The sequence below is a fragment of the Phaethon lepturus genome, unplaced genomic scaffold, assembly GCF_000687285.1.
Source record: "Phaethon lepturus isolate BGI_N335 unplaced genomic scaffold, ASM68728v1 scaffold36951, whole genome shotgun sequence".
NCBI lineage: Eukaryota > Metazoa > Chordata > Aves > Phaethontiformes > Phaethontidae > Phaethon > Phaethon lepturus.
In genome coordinates this window covers 13,652-33,709 of record NW_010516674.1, presented here as the reverse complement: position 1 = coordinate 33,709, position 20,058 = coordinate 13,652, and the positions used below count along the sequence as shown (strand labels likewise).

General features: G+C 43.2%; 1 protein-coding gene across 3 annotated transcripts in view; it reads right to left on the bottom strand.

The window, feature by feature from the left end:
• Positions 1 to 19,217, bottom strand: part of SMAD9 (SMAD family member 9) — a 22,934-nt gene extending 3,717 nt beyond the window's left edge. Inside the window, exons 1-5 of one of the 3 annotated variants that reach the window (XM_010296122.1) lie at positions 18,801 to 19,217; positions 11,953 to 12,210; positions 8,464 to 8,601; positions 6,494 to 6,715; positions 1,795 to 2,051 (exon numbers count right to left, since the gene is read on the bottom strand). In XM_010296122.1, coding sequence (XP_010294424.1) covers positions 1,795 to 2,051; positions 6,494 to 6,715; positions 8,464 to 8,601; positions 11,953 to 12,210; positions 18,801 to 19,212 — 1,287 coding nt within the window. In that variant the 5' untranslated portion in view covers positions 19,213 to 19,217. The remainder of the gene's footprint in view (positions 1 to 1,794; positions 2,052 to 6,493; positions 6,716 to 8,463; positions 8,602 to 11,952; positions 12,211 to 18,800) is intronic. The other 2 variants (XM_010296123.1, XM_010296124.1) reach the window with 2 other exon arrangements.
• Positions 19,218 to 20,058: the final 841 nt, after the last annotated feature.

The window sequence follows — 20,058 nt, the reverse complement described above, 5'->3', positions numbered from 1 at the left end:
CCCAGACTGAACATACTGAGGCTCACACCTTGGGAGAGAAATAATTTGAGAAGACTGAATACAGGAAAGAGTTTTTACAGGCCAGCAAGGAAGAACCTAGATGAGATTTGCATAGCCATTTTCCAAAGGTCATGGGAAAGCGTTCAAAATAACTCCTTACACTGGTCTTCTGGTGCCTGAGGCACTATAGTGGCTGATATTGTTTCAACAAAGCAAGGTGATAATATGGCAGCAGCATTACTTAGTGCATTAACACTACCATTTCTCCTGCCATGCTGGGCATGGAGGCAGATAACACATCAAAGAGACTGCCCCTGAGTTGCTGAGATAATGAAAATATTGCGTAACTGGCTACACTGCCTTTACAAACAACATGCCCATTCATGTCTTCCATTAAAGAAAATGCTGTTTGTTGTGTTTCTTGTTTTCTTTTTTTCCCCTAATGCTTGCGTGTGAACAAGATGTCAGTTCCTTCCCAAGAACAAAGCAACAGCGTGGTCAAGGGCAGGGAGACTTTGGCTTGGACTCTTGGGAGAAGTTACAGGGCACTCTTAATGCTCTCAGAGAGTTAAGGAGATGGGTCCCCAAGGACGGCTGGAAAGAGTCAGACCAGAAAACTGCGTGGGACTCATCTGCTTTGCAGAACATAGGGGAACTGGGCTCGAGCCTCAAGCAGTTTTGTAGTATCTTAGATGTGAATTCAATCAGCTTGATTCAGTCATTTGTATAGAATCAAATCTGCAAGACACAGGGACATACTCAAGCCACTTTGTGTGGTACCTAGCAGGACCGACTGGCTTCTAATGGTGCAACTTCTCTAGTTCGCAGGCTGAACATTGCTGCCAGCTCTCCCCAGCAGCACTATAAGAAGTCAGTCTAGCACATCTGTTAACAGTCTTGAAGTACTCACCATCCTCTGGGGTTTAGATGCTAAAATAGGCACCTAAGTAAATCCTAAGTGCTAAAGGGAGTCGAGATCTCATTCTGGTGAGAAGGCCATTCAGAAGATTTAAGAAACTCCCACAAAGACTGCATCACACACAGAGCAGTCAGACTGCAAAGTTCAGATATGAAAGACATGTTAACAGTAATGGCTTTGGTGGCTTCCTGTCTCTTCCAAATAACAGGGGGAAGGTCAGATGTTCTTCGGGGTATTGTATTCTGCTTGCAAGAAACCCTTCTGGTCATGTGGCTGGCCAGAGTGAACATCATCAGAAATTAAGACAATCTCTTGTCAGGGATCAGACAGGTGGCAATCAACAATTCCTAGCAAGCTCAGTGGGGGCTGAAGGAGGACCCAGCATTTCTTGGCTGAGACCATTATATACCAGTAGTAATGGTGAGACTGTAAATTAGTCTAGAGACATAAGGACATTCTTTTCACATCTATGGCTCTACCAAGCTCTATTGCAAACCAGTAACAATAGGAGGGATCACAACTGTCTAAGGTATGTGCAACATTTACATGTTGCTACGCCCCTCTAAGTTGAGCTCTTTATGAAATCAATGGTGGAACATCGCCATGCAATCTCTGCTTATTTTCCACAAAAAGCTTATGGAATACCTAATCTTTGGAAGCTAAGAAATTTCCAGGTTGACCACAAAAGCTACTGATTTTAAGCACCTAGAAGTTTAAGAGAACACTGGAAAACAGGCAGTCTGAATTGCTGTTTGCAGGTTGGATGTCTAAATCCCCACTTGGGAAGGATTTGATGGGGTCTAGTTTTGCACCAAAGCTAGCAAGTGATGGGATTTGCCTTTTCAGAAATGTAAGAGAAAACAAAGAATCCTTACTTTAACAAAGCTCATTCGAATAGTACACATCTTGGTCAGCTCATACACCACTTCAAAACCATGATTGACTGACTGGGCAAGCAGCTGGGCGAAGAGCTGGTTGTTGAAGATCTTGAGGCTGCAGCCACTAGGGATCTTGCAGACAGTGGCTGGGTGGAAACCATGCTGGTAGTTACAGTTGCGACTTTGCACAAAAATACTGCTATCACTGACACATTCAGCATAAACTTCCCCACCGACATAGTAAAGATGAACACCTTGAAAAAGAAAAAAAACCCATGTATTATTTCTCCATTGTTCACAACACATTTATACCAGTAATTCTTTAACTATTTTACTGGTGTGGGCATACAAGCACAGATTCATTCCAGGCACTCAATGCCTATACATTGCCTTTTAAAAGACAGTAAACTGTGTGCGTATCCATGTATCTGTACAATGGACCCACCAACATTAAGAGGAACACTATTCTGAGGTACTGGTCTAGCAGAAAAAAGTCTTGGCATGTGATGTTTTTCTTTGTTTCTCAGTGAAGGCTGGTTTAATTCTTTAACCCAACAGCAGAGTACTTCATGACAATGCACACATACACATACATATACACACACATAAATATCAAACACATGTCAACCATATACAAAGCATGGATCAAAAATGTCAAAAGAACTGACAAATCTGTTACGCATTACACATCTAAGTGTATTTTCACTGTTGAGCACATGCACGCTGACCAAGACCCACTTCATAGCACGCTATTTTTTTACTACAGGATCCTATCTCATGTTCAAACACAGCATGGTGTGTACTTAAAATAGCTTTTCTGTATTTTGCTTTATTCACCACACCAGAACTGTATGAACAAAATGTATTTGCATTTACATGATGTGACTTACTCATCAGATGCTGTTCAAAGTGACCTTCAGGAAGAAAATGACTGACTGACTTCCGGACTTTTCAGTGCCCTTACCAACTTGCCAACACTAACTTTCAAATTTTTACCGTGCCTTAGGGAAATGAAGATGGAAGCATTTCTATCCATTCAAAGACTATGGTCCCCCCAGGATGTCTGCTTGCATGAAAATATACCTAAATTGGTGGGAGAATTTATCTTAGCCCAATTCAGCAACCTCTAAGCTAGGGATCTTGTGTAAGCTAATTGTGTAGATGCCTCCTCTAGTTGATAGACGATGAGAGCCACTGTGACCAGATGATTCACTCCATCCACTACCGAGTGTAGGCTCACAGCCAGCTTAAACTGATGGAAGTCTGTGCAGGTGCTGAAAAGGCTCTCTTGTTCCCTGCCCCTGCTGCTTCTTCCCACACCTGCTTTCACACTGGCAGCAATGGCTGGGGATTGGGCAGACATCCAGATTGGGGAACTGAACAAGCTAATAAACTTAAAAAGAAACAAAACAAAACAAAACAAAAGGAGATTTATTTGTGGTGAATCTTCATCAGTGCAAGTGTGGCAATGGGGACCCAGACTGCTTAAACGTGAGCATGAAACCACACCCTAAAGGGGGCCAAGTCATCCTGTGAAGATGCCTAGACATTCACCCTTCCCATGGCTAGATTTAGGTGAGATGAACCCCTCCCATGGCCAAGAGAGGTGGAAAAACTCATTCTTTGTTCTCATAAAAACCACCACTAAATAAAAATAAAATCCTCCTCTCTATTCCCAGGTATGGCATTCAAACGTGCCGAAACCAGGACACATACAAATGCACAAGTTCACAGAGTCTCAGTGGACTGCCTGCAAAGCTAGTGATAACTATGCTTTAATAATTCAGTTGTAATTACTTTTATTCCTGTTGTCTTTCATACAAAAAAGACTACTGGTTACATATTCCCAGCCTGTTCATCATTCTGTGGTCATGACAGCAAGGGGCAGCAGCACATCCTTACGACAAAAACAGCCTCTGAACAGAAGTGGGAAAGGCTTGGGGAAAAGCAGGTTAAGTGGGAAAGGAATCTGGGAAAAATACGCTCTCCCATAGGCTTCCAGGGTGACTCAGATGGGAACCTTAAAGTCTGTCTTCAAGCCATCACTTGACTTTTACTTCTATGCACCCACGAGATCTCAAATTAGATGTGAGTGGTGGGGGGTGTGGCTCAGAGCACATGCTAGTATTGCACTGGGAACACGGGTGAGATGACAGCTCCATTAGACCAGCCGTCAGCTCCGGTCCAACTGCACCAGACATTATGGGGTATTGCATGTTGTGACTGCTATTACTTGACCTGTGTCTCTTTTCCCTTCTGTGGAAGATGGATAAAAAGGAAGGACTGAAAACACGAAGGTCCTAGGTGACCTTGATGGAGTCCATATGACTTTCTGAAATAGACAGAGTGAGGACACAGGGTAGGGAGAGAAGAGTAAGGACAAAAATGTTCACTACATTTCGAATCTTCAGGTGTGGCTACTGATTTAGTGTGACCACACTTCTGGATGCTACAGTGAAAAATGTTAAAGGCTGGATTTTCAGAATATATTGAGTAACCAAACTTCTGAAAAAAAATGAATGCTTTCAAAGGCATTGCCCAAACTGTGTACTATAATAACAAAACACCAGAGTCACTTCTGAAAGCAAAGACTACAATTTGCTTTTTCCTTGTGGACTTTTTAAAAGCAATAAATATAGCAGTTATGAAATGTCAGTGTGTATTTGTTCACCAGAGACAAGCACCCTCAAGGAAGCCAGGCAACTGAATAGATATTTGTAGAAGACTAAATCAAGCATCCATATGTTTTAGTGGGATTTCATTGCTCTCTGCAGAAACTGGAAATTCAGCAGTTTCCAAGCATCCACATTTTTTTGACACTCTGATCAGAAGTCCCTTTTTTGTCCTTGGAGTCTGACTCCTGAAACAGGTCCAATTGCTAGTAGATGTTGCATTGTGTTCTGGATTGTTTTTAGCTTTGATGTGGTATTTCCAGGAAACAGTTTCACGCTGATACACTAGATGACAATTCAATCACATATCCTTATCCTACTGAGCTAATCTTGTTTACTCACTCTTTTTTGTCCCCCTGTTAACATGTGACGATTGTATCCATTTCAGTAGCTTTCATCTGTCCAGCATGCCTTTGAACTACACACTTTTGGAGCTGCCCTGTGCTCTTCTGCAGGCCTGTACTGGTGCCACTTCTACTCCATTTGAAGATGTTTTTTTAAGATTTGCATAAACAGGGAAGAGCAGTAAAATTAAGGATCTCTGATATACTAAGCTCCTCTCTGGGCAGCCTGCTCCCTTCCCTTGGGCAGATTCCTAGAGTAAGACTTTAAAGGACTTTTAATCAATGAAGACAGATCTTCAGATTTGAAGGATGATTGGACCATTAGCATTTACCTCATTTTCTTTCTGTTCTGTCTCTTCCTCTTTTTGGGCAGAAAGTCACAGGATGTAACATCTTCAAATGACGGCTTTGACTGGGATCTTTTGTCATCCTTCTTTTAGGGCCGGGCTCAGCTTTGATCTACACCCCTCTGAGAGCTTATGCTGATAGAGCAGCTTGCTTTATTTTCTGAGCAAGTTAGACCTAGATGTACAACTCATATCCATCCCTCATAACAAACTACTCTGACAGACACTTGCAGCATCACACTGGCTTCACACAGTGTATCTGCAAGACAAATGTCTTCCCTTTCGGAGAAAGTGCAAGAGTTAAGTACAACGTCTTCTGGGCTAGCCTTCAGGTTCACTGTTGTTTGTAAGAACCATGTCACATTTGTCTCAGAGCTTCCTCGTATTCAGTCATTCAACACTAGACTATCAAGAGCCAATTAAAATACTGCTCTAGGCCTGGGAAATGAGGTGAGGTTGACAAGATAATAGGAGTGGAACAATTAGAGTTAATTAGCCCAGTGGGAAATCCATTCCCAGGCAGCTACTGGTGAGAGGCTGGGTTGGCAAGATAATGAGTCTAGACTGGATATACCAGAACAGGCAAAGCTTCACCTGCACAGAGAAGTGGCCAGTACAGGGCTTCTGACTCACCACCACAAACAACAGTAAGTTCTGGGAGAATATCGGGCCCTACACAGCCCTAGTGAGCTGGGATGGAGTGCGTGCAGCCACGCATGTCCAGGTGTGGTATCCTCGTACTTGTCACCAGCAGCATATGATCCTGCCTGCACAGGGCATACGTACACCAGAAGTGAAGTATACAAGGAGAACTGCTGTAGGGAGAATCCAAGATTAGTTTTACTGGTGAGAAGTTGACAAGGCAGGGAATCAGACTGGTGGGGGGCGAAAGCTACAAAGGCAACTGTGGTAGAGTTCTTCAGCTAAATAACTCAACTACTAAGCGTTTTATCCATCTCCCTTTGTTATTTGGTGGTAGGAGAACCAGCCCTAAGGCACCAGCAATTATCCTTTTAGTGGCATTTCAATGGCAATATTCCCAGTTGCCAGAAGCTCTAATAAATAAAATGAAAATACATACTGCTAAATTAGAACACACAACTATAAACAACATTTTTCTCTTCGTTGGCCAAGTACATAGCTTTTGTAAGGAGCTACTCTGCTGTTTGTTATCCAGTCAGGAAAGAATCAGCTGCTTTTCTTCTGTTTCAGAAGTAATCTCAGAGCTTTGGTTTTAAGACAAGTGCATCTGACAAATCAGCTAGATTTTTTAATGCAATGCATGGTTCTTTCAGGCTCTGATTATTACTGAGAAGAAGGGATTTTCTCTTACCTTTTCCTATGTGTCTCCTGGTGTTTTCTATCGTAGAGTTGCGGTTTACATTTGACAGCAGTCCCAGGCAGAACCTATTTCTATTATTTGAGGGATCTGTAAATCCATCTATAAGGATACTTCGAGAGGAAGCCTGGAAAGTCTCCCCTACCCGGTTGTTGAGTTCATAGTAGGCAACTGAGCACCAGTGTTGGGGTTCCTCATAGCAAACAGGCCGAAAGTCTGTAGGAAATAAAATTAATCAGCTGCTCAGGTCTCAATAATGTTTTTTAAACAATCATTCTCTGTTTTCTTTCCTCTCCCTCCTTCTCTCCCATTCCCAGCCCCCTGGCTCTTCATCTAAACAGTCACTTATGTCACGCTTTATCTCAAGAGCAGCTTCTGTTTCTTCTTAATTTTATGACTGAAGTCTCAAACATGCAAAGGGCTGGTACACCAGCTTAAGTCTAAGCCTCTGAGGAGGCCCACTTGTTCTTAAAGTGATAACTCCACTGCATTAAATTAAGCACATGCTGACATTCCTTGCTGAACTGGGGCCCAATCTCTACACTGAAAATAGTAAGGGATACATCTGCTCTGCACACCAGCAGGAGCTAGGGATGACAGATGGGCTCAAAGCAAGTCAAAACTGAGCCAAGCCTTCAGTCAAACTCTGAAGTTCAGAAGTAATCCATCACTCCCTCCAATTTTTTGCATGCTTTAGGGCTTTCCGCTTCCATGCGGGACCATAAGCAGAAACATTAGCAACGTCGTTTCTTTTGGATCTACCCCTGCCCAGGCTTTATAACTCAGAGGCAGAGAAAGACTCAAAAATGTAACAGAATCTCTGAGCCTCATTCGTCCTACAGGAATTAGTGGGAAACCTTATCCTGTCTGCCCACCAGAGGCATGTGAGCCACCAGAGCTCTGCCGCCAGAGCATAACCTCTAATAAACTTCCAACTAATATTCACTAGGGCAGTGATCAGGGATGGTAAACTATGGTAAAGAGATTAAAGTATCTTGACAATTTATTTAAAAGTTTTGGTGTCTGATAACTAGTTATTATCTGGCCGTTCTGTGCACCCATCTGTAATTAGCACTATCACCATCATCTTCCTTCTGCTCCAGTTTTGTGATACGTACATGTTCCTCACTGTTTCAGAAGGCTGGCATTATTTTTTTAATCTGCATGTGCGTGCACAGTGTTCAGTCCTCATGCCACAAAGGACGTTTGTTTAGGACTACAATATGCTGGACTAAAAAAACAATGCTGATTTTTCCTTTGCAGTAGCAGGAAGCCAATAGAAAACCCAGCAGCAATGGGCTTTGAATGGTGGAGGCATCACCTGCCATGACTAGACTGAAGGTAGCGGAGAGCATCCTGGAGAGGTCATGAAGTTGCTTTGAGGGGAATGAGAAGGGTCCCAAACTCTTCTACTCTCACCACCCATGCCTCTCCCACTAAAGCATTCTTATATGAGGACAAAGTTTGGCCTTCTGTAAAAATCTCTTTGTGCTTCACTAGAACATGTCCTTTTCTTTTCTAGCCAGCCAGTAATGTAACATTAATACAAAGATGGCAGTAAGAAAGGTCCCAATCACAAGGCTTTAAAGTACTTGAAACCTAGAACTGAAGGTGATAAAGAAATCAGTTCTGGTATTGATAGTGCTCTTGTGTGTTATATTGCTTCGTCCTCCTTGATTTGATATCTTTGTCTTTACAACGTACATAACAGTGTTTGCTTTCATTAACAGCTTTCTAACTGTAATAGTCCACGGATGCAAATAAGGTCTAAACTCTAACTTCACACATATTTCACTGACTTCTTAAATCAACCTATTCTGCTAGCTAATGGATGGGTCTAGCACATAGCCTTACTGCAAAACTGTCTGAAACCTATTATTACATATCACTGAACCTTCTTGTTCAAATAACTATTTTTTTGCTTAACAGTTTTTCTTTGAAGAATAGTACAAATGGTTATTTACTTTCAGCTTCTCCATCGGCAGATTTACCTCCATTGGGCAAAGACAGCACTAGTTGACTTTCAGCTATTGCATCCATTGACCGCCCATTGTGGGTTCCTGGAGGTTCTCTTGCATGGTAAGGCGGGGGTGGAGTTTCCACTGTTAGAAAGAAACAAAGAAAAGAAAGAGGACACCTAAATCAATACATTGGTAAATTCTCCCTGGCTTTTCCTGGTGAATACGTAACACTTCTTCAGCATTGTTTAGCTAGGGAAGGGCTGGAAACAGAGCACAAATCTGAACCTGACCTCCCTTCAGTCTCCAGATTAAGACCATTACCTGTTCAGAGAGGACGGGAAGGAAGGGCTGTCATGTTGGACAAGCTGCACGTGAAAGATAGAGGGACAGTCACAACAGTGCCTCAGGCCTAGACTGGTGTCTAGTCAAGCTCTCTGTTAACATCAGTTTTTATCCTAAGAAAGTAACACAGTTTGATCCTTCAGTTCCAGACTTCTTTCGCAAATTTAAAACTTGAAGAGGATGATTTAAGAAGGGAAGCTAACTGTAATTGATCCTCTGGGAGAAAGCTCTCTTTCTTCGCAGGCTGTAAAAAAGCCTATGGAAAGCCTTTACACTTTAAAATCAGACTTGGCAAAACTCCCTTCCAGATTTGTCCTTTTTACCTCTGTCCTAGTACATAGATGGGGAAGGATGGCCATCTTCTCGTTTCTTCAGTATCCTATCAAAAAGCAATGGATATGATGAAAAAATATGGACAAAAAGTATCAACTCACAACCTTCCCAGCTCCTGATTTGTTTCATTCATGGCACAGTAAGCTAGAAAACAGAAGGTGACTCTATAGTGGGGATTCTCAAGACCGACAGGAGGCTTTAGAAAGCTGAAGAAAGAGAGATTTCATTTTCATGTTACAAAATGTCAAAATTCACTGCATAAGCACTAAAAGCATATAGTTTTATTCATTTGAACAGAAACTCAGTGGGCTTATGTGTAAATTATAGCCATATACAAGCTTGCAGGACTAAGGGTCTCTTTAAGAAGATCACGGTTTAACTTGGTTCCAGGTTGAAATTCTGTCTTGTGTTGGCTGGCCCTCAAAACAGGGGAACTTCACCCACAGCGGATAAATATGGATTGTCTCATAAAATGACCATTGAATCTTCCAAGGAAGTACTGCGCAGGAATGTTATTCTATTTAAGCATTGTTCAGGATTTAGGATTTCCATACACTATATGGTATTTTTAACGTATAGATGACATAACCGTCCCACAGAAAATACAACAAGCTAGAATAGTAAAACAAAATCAAGAAAGAGTGGGAGAATACAAGTCACAGAATGGAATATAATGTGGTTACACAGGTATTTTTGATGTCTACACCTAAGCTAGTCACCATAAGCCCTCCTTACACCCACTAAAGAAAACCAGGCACCTGCAGACACGGTGCATCTTAGCTACCTTAGACATATACCTTAAGATGCAACGTATCTTGTTCTAGGAGTGCCTGTTTTTCTCCACTGATTACAGAGGGAATATAGACAATGGCATGAGATGTAGAAATTTGCATTGTTGACATCTGTATTTGGTCACACCAATCCCACTCAAGGTTCTTGATGTAACTCCAGTTTGCTTTAGATAGTCTTCCATTCCTGATTGTTACACAGGCAAATTATGCTTATCGGTATGCTGTTTGCTGTGATATATTGAAGCTCAGGTTGAGCCACTTCCATTTTTAAGTAGCTTTGTAAGGTCCCAAGTTCAGATAAATGCACGAGTCACAGTCATTACATAGTTGGAATGGGCCTGATTTACCTGTCAGTCAGGACCAGCTCTACTGAATCCAGCTTGGTTACACAGAGGTGAAAGAAAAAGATGGGAGAAGACAAACAAGTCCAACTACTTGCTGAAATGTTTCAATGTTTTTAAATATGATTTAATCTGAAGTATAGATCTAGAGAAGAAATGAATGAAGGTCCATTCAATGAATGGAGAGGGAATGAAAAACATCACACTGTATTGAAAGTGTCCGGCTTAAAAGGAAATTCAGATACTACAAATACCTTGTAAAAATAAACACCTTTCTTGCACTTAAAATCAAAGTCACAGAACCACAGAATCATTAAGGTTGGAAAACACCTTAAGTTCACCAAGTCCAACCATCAACTTAACACAACCATGCCCACTAAACCATGTCCTGAAGTGTCACATCCACATGTTTTTTGAACACTTCCAGAGATGCTGACTCCCCCACCCCCCTGCGCAGCCTGTTCCAATGCTTGACCACTCTCTCAGTAAAGAAATTTTTCCTAATATCTAGTCTAAACCTCCTCTGGCGCAATTTGAGGTCATTTCCTCTCGTTCCATCGCTAGTTACTTGGGAGAAGAGACCGACACCCACCTTGCCACAACCCCCTTTCAGGTAGCTGTAGAGAGCAATAAGGTCTCCCCTCAGCCTTCTCTTCTCCAGACTGAACAACCCCAGATCCCTCAGCCGCTCCTCATAAGACTTGTGCTCCAGACCCCTCACCAGCTTCGTTGCCCTTCTCTGGACACGCTCCAGTACCTCAGCATCCTTCTTGTAGTGAGGGGAAAGGCATATCATAGGGCATGAATTTAAATGCCTTGTAGTTGAGACATTAAAACATTAAGCTACAAGATTCTGACCTGAATTTATCTTTGTGAAAAACTTGAGATCACTGAAACTATTTGAGAGTTACAACGAAGTGCAGAAGTGAATCTGAACTATGTTTTGATATTAAAGCTAGCCTCTCAGCTGTACTGCATGACACCTTCTTGGTCTATTTAACAGCAAAAACATAGTTAAATTCTCAGGTAATTAGAACAGTACGAAGTAAGCAGTTCACAAGGCAAACAGTCTGAGTGACCTGCCGACGTCAGAACTGTGGAGCTGATGAAACACATTCAAAGTCATAGGAATTTGCCTGGTGGCTTCACCAAGTGTTGGGCCAGATTGTTAAACACCTTAATTTCCTGAAGTTTATACAGTCAGTGGGATCACCATACATTAAAAAACATTTCTGCATACCAATTTCCCCATTTATCCTGTCTCTCTTGCTGGAGTTTCTAAAGGTACCTACCCTGACTATCTCTATTAGAGGTGCCTAACTTAAGTGTTGCAAGTGCTGTTTTCCATGGATTGCACCAGAAACTTGGATGGGCAGCTTTAGGCAGAAAATGGCCTGGCACACCTGCTCCTCTCCTCAACTTTCCCCTTACAGTAATCATGAAATCTCATCCAGGCACTTTTAGGAGTGGGATGACTACAACTGTTAGTGCTTTGAGCATCCATCAGAAGGACTGGGAGACAATACTAAGAGACAGTCACGAGAAATCACATTCCAAATCCATCCTGTCCAACAGTTCAATCTGTAGGTACAGACTGGGGGGAGCACACAGAATTGGCAGCTGACCCCAGGCCCTGGCAAGAACCTCGACTGCCTCAGTTGGGATGTCTGAAAGCTCATTCTTACCTGTGAGCTGATAGGGACTTCCTGGTCCAGAAGAGCTTCCTGGTGAGTTGGGATAGCTGATGCTGTTAGGCGACTGGGAGAACATGTGACTGGGTGATGAAGGAAAGGGAGTGCATGGAGGATGCTGGAAAGAATCAGGATATGTGGCATTGTGCGGCATCAGCGGCTCACTGTGCAGAGAAGTGTTTCGAAACTTGGCGAGGAGGCTGAGGTGAGGGTTAAACTCGCTGTGTCTTGGAACGAGTACAGGAGGTAGGACTGAAAATGAAAACAAGAACAGAAAAAAACTGGTTAAAACTGCACTCTGGAAAGTATCTCTCTTCTTTTAAGTTAAGAAGAGGCATATTCCATGCTGCCCAAATATTGCTGTCTAGACACAAGTCATTGAAGGGCAACCAACCTGTCTAAAAACAAGAATCAAAAGCTGATTTTTGTACCTTTTTTCCCAGATTTGCAGCCACTTGCAGCAGTTCCATATGCAAAATATGGACTCGTTCCTGACTGCAGCAAGGTACCATAAAATTCACAGGTACGACATGTGCACACAGCCCTCTTTCTTACAGAAATGCAAGTGGCACATTTCTCCCTCTCAAAATTACCTATTCCTTCCTTCCTGAAAGACTGAACATGTCAGGAGTTTGCTAAATATTATCACCAGGATTTGCCAAAACCACAGCCAAGTTTAATAACAATTAAGAGTGCTCCGCAATACACTGCATATTTTACTACCAGTGTTTTATAGATGGGCAAAAGACTTGAAGCTAGACACCAGATTTAAAAGGTTTTCACGTACTTGAAAATGCTGCCAGCCAGACAGTGGGATCTTTAAAAGGAAATGTAAATGGCAATTCAAATATTGCAGCAATATTAATTTAGCTCTTGCAATATAGTTAGAAAAGATCTAGCATGAGGAGGCAAATGTCAATGGTTGATAGTTAAGACATGAAAAACGCAGGTCAGAAAACTGAAATCCAAATTAATCCATGTAAAAAATTGGTCTAATAGAAGACACCTCTGTTTGTCTCTCTTCACAAACTCTCTTTACTTGCATCTCATACTATCAGTGCTGTTAATGGCATTGCTGCACTGAGAAACCTAAAGTTGACCCAAATTATTTTGGATCCTGACATATCAGGAGGGAGAGCAGAACTGGAGTCAAAACACTTTAGAAAACCCAACTAGTGAGTTACCTGTGAAGGCGCAGCCCCTAAGCTGGAACACAAAGAGGTGTTCACAAAGGTGAACACAAAAAGCTAAATAGTTCTGTGTATGGGAGTTCAACTTGGAGCTTTAATTGGGTTTCCTGTAATCCTTTGGAGGAGAACAGTACCTACAACGGGCGATTCATGTACCCCAAGATTTCTCTGTTAGTTACTAGCTCACATAGTGCCTAATTATCTTAGTTAAGGCCTTAAACACAGGTAGGGAGAATGAATCCCCAGTTGCTATTGTTCAGATCTAAAAGCCACCAGAGACGACAAGGAGGCAATTTGAGTTATTGTGACAAGGATGAATTGTCCCAACACTGGGAACAATTCAGCAGGCTTGTATTGATTGACCTAGCGTCCAGAGTTCCTCTGTCCTGAAACCCAGCAGCACGTAATCTTTCAGTCTATCCTTACTAGTTTATGGAAACAAATAACAATGTGCACTCTTGGTTATAAATGCTGACAGGAATATATGGTTTGAACGTGTTTTAACATATTGTTTGGGTCCAAAAGCTCTGTCCAGGTAAGGCCAATTCTTTTTAGGCAGGTTAGCTAACACCTTTTAATTACAGCAAACTCTCATTTATCCAGCATAATGAAAGAGTGGAATAATTGCTATAAAGCATATAATATATAGATAATGCAAAACATGTGCATGAGAAGAGGCTGTAGGAACACTCTCCTTGGAGTGCACTCTCAGTGCACATGGACTGCTCAGAGAGCTGGGGCAGTTGAAGCAGGAGGAGGAGGACCAGTTGCCTGGTACCAAAGGCAGGTTTACAGCTTCTTGCTTGATGTAGCACTATACAGGGTTAAACCACACTCCTGCCCACCCACTGGCATATACCATTTGGGAATTTGCCAGTCACCCATGAACTGAAGAACTGAGCCCTATAAAATCATACAAAAGATCGGACTGATGACAGGGGGCTCACTGCAGAAGTTATCTTCTTACCTGCATGGAAACACAGGCAGTGGGATACCTGTTAAGAAACTATATGTAGACCCTTCTCTGGCCCAACGCATTTCTAATCAGCTTCTGGCCAGCACAGGGATGGTGCTCTGGAGGCTGCTTTCTTTGCTTCTGCCTCTGATATGCCCCTACCTGTGGGATGAAGATTTTGTTGCCACCCTCTTAAATCCTTTGGTAGAGAAAGGTATTTCTGCTTCTTTACCGCTTCTTTAGCTTTTTGGATTTCCTAGACTCTCCAGGTAGGACTCACACAGGCAATACAGATATTCACAACTAAGATGCATTTCCCCGTCCCCCATGGATCTCTTCATAGCAAGTGGAGAGAAACAGACTCTTTTACTGCTCAGTTCATCTGCTCTATATTGTGACAAGACCAGTACCACCACTGCAGATGTGGTTTTCATGAGCTGGATCCCTCCCAGCTTCAGGTTGTGAGCACCATCAGGCTTCACAGCAGCTTCAGGCTTTGAGCTGCTGCTGCTTCTGGAGTTTTCCTCTGCTGCTCCATGAAACTGGTATGATGCTTGCCAGGTCTGCTGCTGCTCAGTCAACTCTGACCAGCAGCCTTAGAAAATGGGGAACTGGTGATCCTTTTGCATGCAGCAGAGGTGCTGAGCAAGGGACAGTTGTGCTACAGCAATGCTGTGCACCGTTGGGAGGCTGGCACCTCGCCGCAGGTACCACCGCTAAGGAAGCAGCTTGCTTCAGCCCTGTGAGAACTCAACACAACTCCTTCTCTAAATGAAAGCTGAGAATCTGGATGTGTGAGCAGCACTTGCCAGGGAAAGCCTTTGACTCGCCCTGAGTGAGTCAGCAAGAGGAATTTTCAAGCCTTGAACTCCTTCCCAGCTCTGACCAGGGTACTCTTTAATTTCTGCTCTGCTGTACAGTTTTTGCCACCTCACTCAATCTTTCCACTGACTGCTCTGTGGCTGCCTAGAGGGCTAAAGCCTCTGTGGTGGTGAGGAATTCAGAGATTTTCTTGTTTGTGGCTAAAAATTCCCCAGAGGGCCTTGTTCTCCTTGTTCTTTTGGTAACAGATGTCACTCTCCAGGGCTCAGCCACTCTGAAGGAAGTGTGACCAGAGGCATGAAACTGAGTGACTGAGTGCATTGAGACCTGTCTGTCCTCATAATTTACCTGCATTGCCTCCACTCAGTGGGGTCCTTTTCTTCTACCTGCTATTCTTCACCGAGATCCAGGGGTGGATCCTTCCTTCTATGCACACCCAAGTGTTGATGATCTTTGTTCAACTGAGGGCAAATGCAGTCATGTCCCAGGTCCTGCCACTGCCTTTCCTGCACTAGGCTTTCTCCTGTTCCCTTTATCTGCAACAATTCTTGCTGGAAACCTGGCTGTGCCCACAGACTGTGACTTCAGGTGCCAGCAAGCAAACTATTTGCCTCACAGTTTAATTCCAGGTACAACATCCATACTGCGATTTCTCATGCATCAGCCCATCTTTACAGAGTTTACTACCTTCGGAAACCTACCCTCTGGTGAGATCCATCTGCTCCCTATGCCCATGACCATTCGCAAACACCAAACACACGGCCAACAGTGAGATCATCAGGTGGTCTTCTAGCTGGGAGGCTACCACATCTTAGTCCCATGTGGGCTTGACAAAAGCAATCAGTTAGTCTAAGTCAAAAGTTCATTTAGGCTCCTGCTGTCTACAGCAATGGCGCACACTAGAATTTGCAATATCTACACATGAATGATCTCATATAAAAAAATAGGGTACATGTTTTGGCAGCTTGTATATTTTTCTGAAACTGCAGCTTCTGCTGACTGTAACAAACTATTCAGATTTCTGACCAGATTTTTGAGGCAAAATAATGAAGGAGGAAGCAGGGCCTAACCACCACACCTACCTCCTTGAGGCTAGGTGGCCTAGCCCCTCTCTGCAGTGGGATGTTGCACAAGTAGAGGAAATATTTGCTGCTTTTTTCTAATGGCACCTGCTGCTCAGCAGACCTGAGAAGATATCTGCTGGGGACACTGGTAGCAGCAATAAAAGCTATGCATAATCTGTGCAGCATTGGTCAGCACAGACTAGGATGTGGCTGGGCATCCTGAGGACACAGCAGAGGCAATGAAACGCCTGAATCTCAGAGCAGAGCTTAAAGCTGCTCTCTAGTAATGTAAGTCTAGGGATCTGACAGATCATTAAAGAAAGGGTGAGGACCTCCCATCTTTGACACAACTTATTCATTCTGAATAAAAGTTAACCTATCTGGTCCCAGAGTGGTTGACTCAGCAAAATAGACTGCAGTGATGGAAGGTGAGCCCCAAAAGGATGGACATTTGTAAGAAAATAATACTTGCTTGGGGATTATAAAAAAATGCACTGCTGACTAATTTCATTGGTGGATTCTTTAGCTACAGAGGATGAGACTCAGAGAGTCTCACTCACATAAGCCTAAGATAACCAAAAGGCAAGATGCAGAAGATTTCCTGTAGTTAAGAGAGGACTGTTGTTTAAACAGACTGGCACCTAGATCAATCGATCCCAGCCTTTTCTGTAGTGATCTCACTGCTAGCACTTTCTCCTGAAGCTCATTTCTTCTCTTGCCTCACTTGGAGCTGCATTACTGCCACTTGCAGTGGTGTAAGTTATCCCTCCTGCCACCGCCCCAGCACACCTGAGTAGGTTGTACTCCTTGCTGCACCTCATCTTTAGCAGGGAGGTGACTCACTTGTGAGATTCAGCTTCTAAGCTGTCCCTGTAAGAAGAGCAGGAGGGGTGAACACAACAGCCCGAGAACAATTCCCTGGTCCTACGGGGAACTGGCACGACACAGCTTGCATCCTCACAGCTGTGCTTTTTCATCTCCAAAACAAGGTGGTCACGTCCAACATGCCCCAAGTCCCTCCTGTGGGCTAACCCCTGCACCCTGAGAACTGCTAGTCCATGCGAGTCCGCACGGGTCAAAGCTGTGCCCGGGAGCACGCTACCAATTCAGCAATACTCAGACCTGCACCTTGGCCCCATCTCATTTACTAGTAGAGATGTAGCTGCTGCACAGACAAACAACAAATGATAGAGACATGTTCACAGCTGAAACCTTCTGATTTTCAGGATCAGAACAAGCAGCTTTGGCAGCCATTTAGCAGATGCTGGATCATCCCAGTACTAGTGTTTGTTAGTTGGCACTGAACAGATCAGAAGACCGGGACTGAAGAAAGCACTGTGCAGTGCTGCCAGCTACCGCGCTGAGGAGAATCCATTAACTACACTGGAGTTACACCAGAAGATATGGGAAGACACTAAAGAGTGCAGCCTTCAAAGAGAAAGATACACAAAATGAGATGTTTTATGAACATCTTTTCTTACATTCTTGAAGAGTTTATTTTAGCAAGGCAGGAGATCAGCTCTTTCCACTGAGAACTGTTGACAACAAGCACCACTCACTGCAGCTGTAAAATTTTAGTTGTGACAATGTTTACAGCAGTTCAGACACAACTTCAAAATGACAGCTCCACTGCACTGCAAGGACTATCAGAAAAGGGAGCAGCCCCTCTTGTTTAACAAATGTTAACAAACGCTTTTCCCCTATTTCATCTGTGTGAAAAGAAACATCCCACAGTTCACTTATCTGATCCTAATGTCACCTCAGAGTAAAGTTCATGCCAGACAAAGAGTAATCACAGAATAATAAGTATACACTTACCAACTGTATCCATTAGTAAATTAAATTACTGTGATTTTTGGCAGCAAGGGAGAGCTAGGTTAGACATTAGAAATCATTTTGACTACAAGGATGGCAAAGCAATAGATTCATTTGCCTGGGGAGGTTGTGGAGCCTCTATCACATGGGATTTTTAGAGCTCATTAGAAAAACATTTGTCAAGAATGTACCTGGTAATTTGTTTTGTTTTGGGAGTAGGGGCAGAGGAGAACAGGATGACTGCTCAAGGTCTCTGCCAGCCCTGCTTTCTAAGATCCCTATAGAAGTCAATCCTGAACACTATACTTTTTTAACAGATTTTTCATTGACATAAAGCCTAATCAAGCGACGTTTCAGTGAGTTCGTAAGTTTTCAGTGCTGACCAAGTCCAGTCTAAAGAGGATCATCAGTGGAAAAATTCAGTTTTATGGGAACTTGGAGGATTTATTTCACATAAACTATCCATTCAGTAAGCAAATCCCACCGAAGGCGGGCCAACAGGCATTTTAGGAAGAATCAACTGACCCGGTTTCATATCCACAGCAAAATAAGCCACCTTACTGCAACTCTTATCTTTAAAGAGAAAGCTAGGGGATTAATGAGTTGATCGATGGTTTTCAGACAATGAGGTATAAATCTAGCCAGGGTGGTAAGCCCAGGCTGGTGCCTAAACTTCATGCAAATGGACACCAGGTTGCAGGGGGAGGGTTCAGAGGGTGGCCAGCACCCATGTCCACAGAGATGAAGCTCCTTTCAGCACCCTGGACAAGATCCGGGTGCCCCTGGGGGTCCGATGGGGCGCAGACCCCACGGGCGAGGTGCTCCTTACACCAGAGATGTGTTGCCACCGGGCCAGGAAAGACCCAGGGTCCTTCCATCAAATGGAACCTGCCTTTTCAGAATTCAGAGCACAACTCAGTAGGATGCACCAAGACTAGACCTGCCAGCGCAAGAGCTAACAGAGAGACATGAATCATTTGCAGATTATATAATTACCTGGGGTTTCCACCCGCCGGTAATGGTAAGGGTTAATACACACTTCTTTCTGTTTTGAGCCAAATGGGAATTCACAACATTCCAGTGGTTTCAACTCATGGTGAGATTGCAAATCAGGCCAGCGCCACACTCTGCAGTATATGACGTGGGGAAGCCCCTTGCGGTGAGACACCTGCAGCCGCCCATCCAAGGAACGTGGGATCGTGACACATTTACTGGGCTGACCCGGGCAGCTCAGAGCCCTTTCCAGTTCCTCCATGGCACCTTTCTTCTTCTTTAACTTCTTCACCAAGGAATCAACAGCTTTTTCTGCCCACTTTTCCTCTTCATCTCCTTGTTTCCAGCCCAGCAGCCTTTTCACTGCAGGGCTGGTGAAGGAGAACAAGGAACTGATAGGGGTGCTGGAGTGCATAAGAAGCAGAGATTGCACACGAACGTCAATGGAAGCACAAATCGCTCTCCTGCCTTGCAAGGCTTGCACGGAGTTTCCACAGTATTGGGATGGATGCTTCCTTCACGGAATGGTTCTTCCGCACATACGGTTTTGTAGTCTTAGGTGCTGGTTACAAGTAGTCCAACAGGGTGGGTCTCAGAGCTTTCCAAACATCAAGAAACTGCTGATGAAGCCTGGAAAAACAACACAATACATAGTTAGGCTTCACACACTCCTTTCATTGTTCCTTCAATAAAATCTTTTGAAAGAGAAATGACTCAAAATGTGTATTTAATTTTCAATGGTTTTCTGGTTATTTTTTGCTGTTTATTTTGGGTCCAAGCCTCTCCTCCCCACTACCCTCCACACTCATTTTACAGTTGGACCTCGGAAAGCATTAAGCATCCAGTTGTTTCAATTTGTGTTTAGAGTTTAACACAGTAAGCAAATTGTTGCAGGGTTGGGGTTATATTTAGTACAAAAGAAAATGTACCTTTGTTTTTTTATGCTGGCAGTTGTAGATTCAGCTCAAGCATCTTCTATGAAATTATATCTGTAATATCAAATTTTAAAGAAGTAATGAGTAGAATATATTTTTGATTTCAACGCCCTCTCTGCCCCTCCAGTGTCACTCTACTGTCAAGAGGTGTACAATATTAACTGCAAAAATAATTTAAAATTCCACTACTCACAGATTTCATTTATCGCCTTTGAAAGATCTATCACTATTCTCTAATTTTATTTACATTGTCTCACAAGAGAAAACCTTGTTTGCCTAGCCAGTCTGTTTGACTCTTTCCAACAATTCAGAGTTTTTTGGCTGAA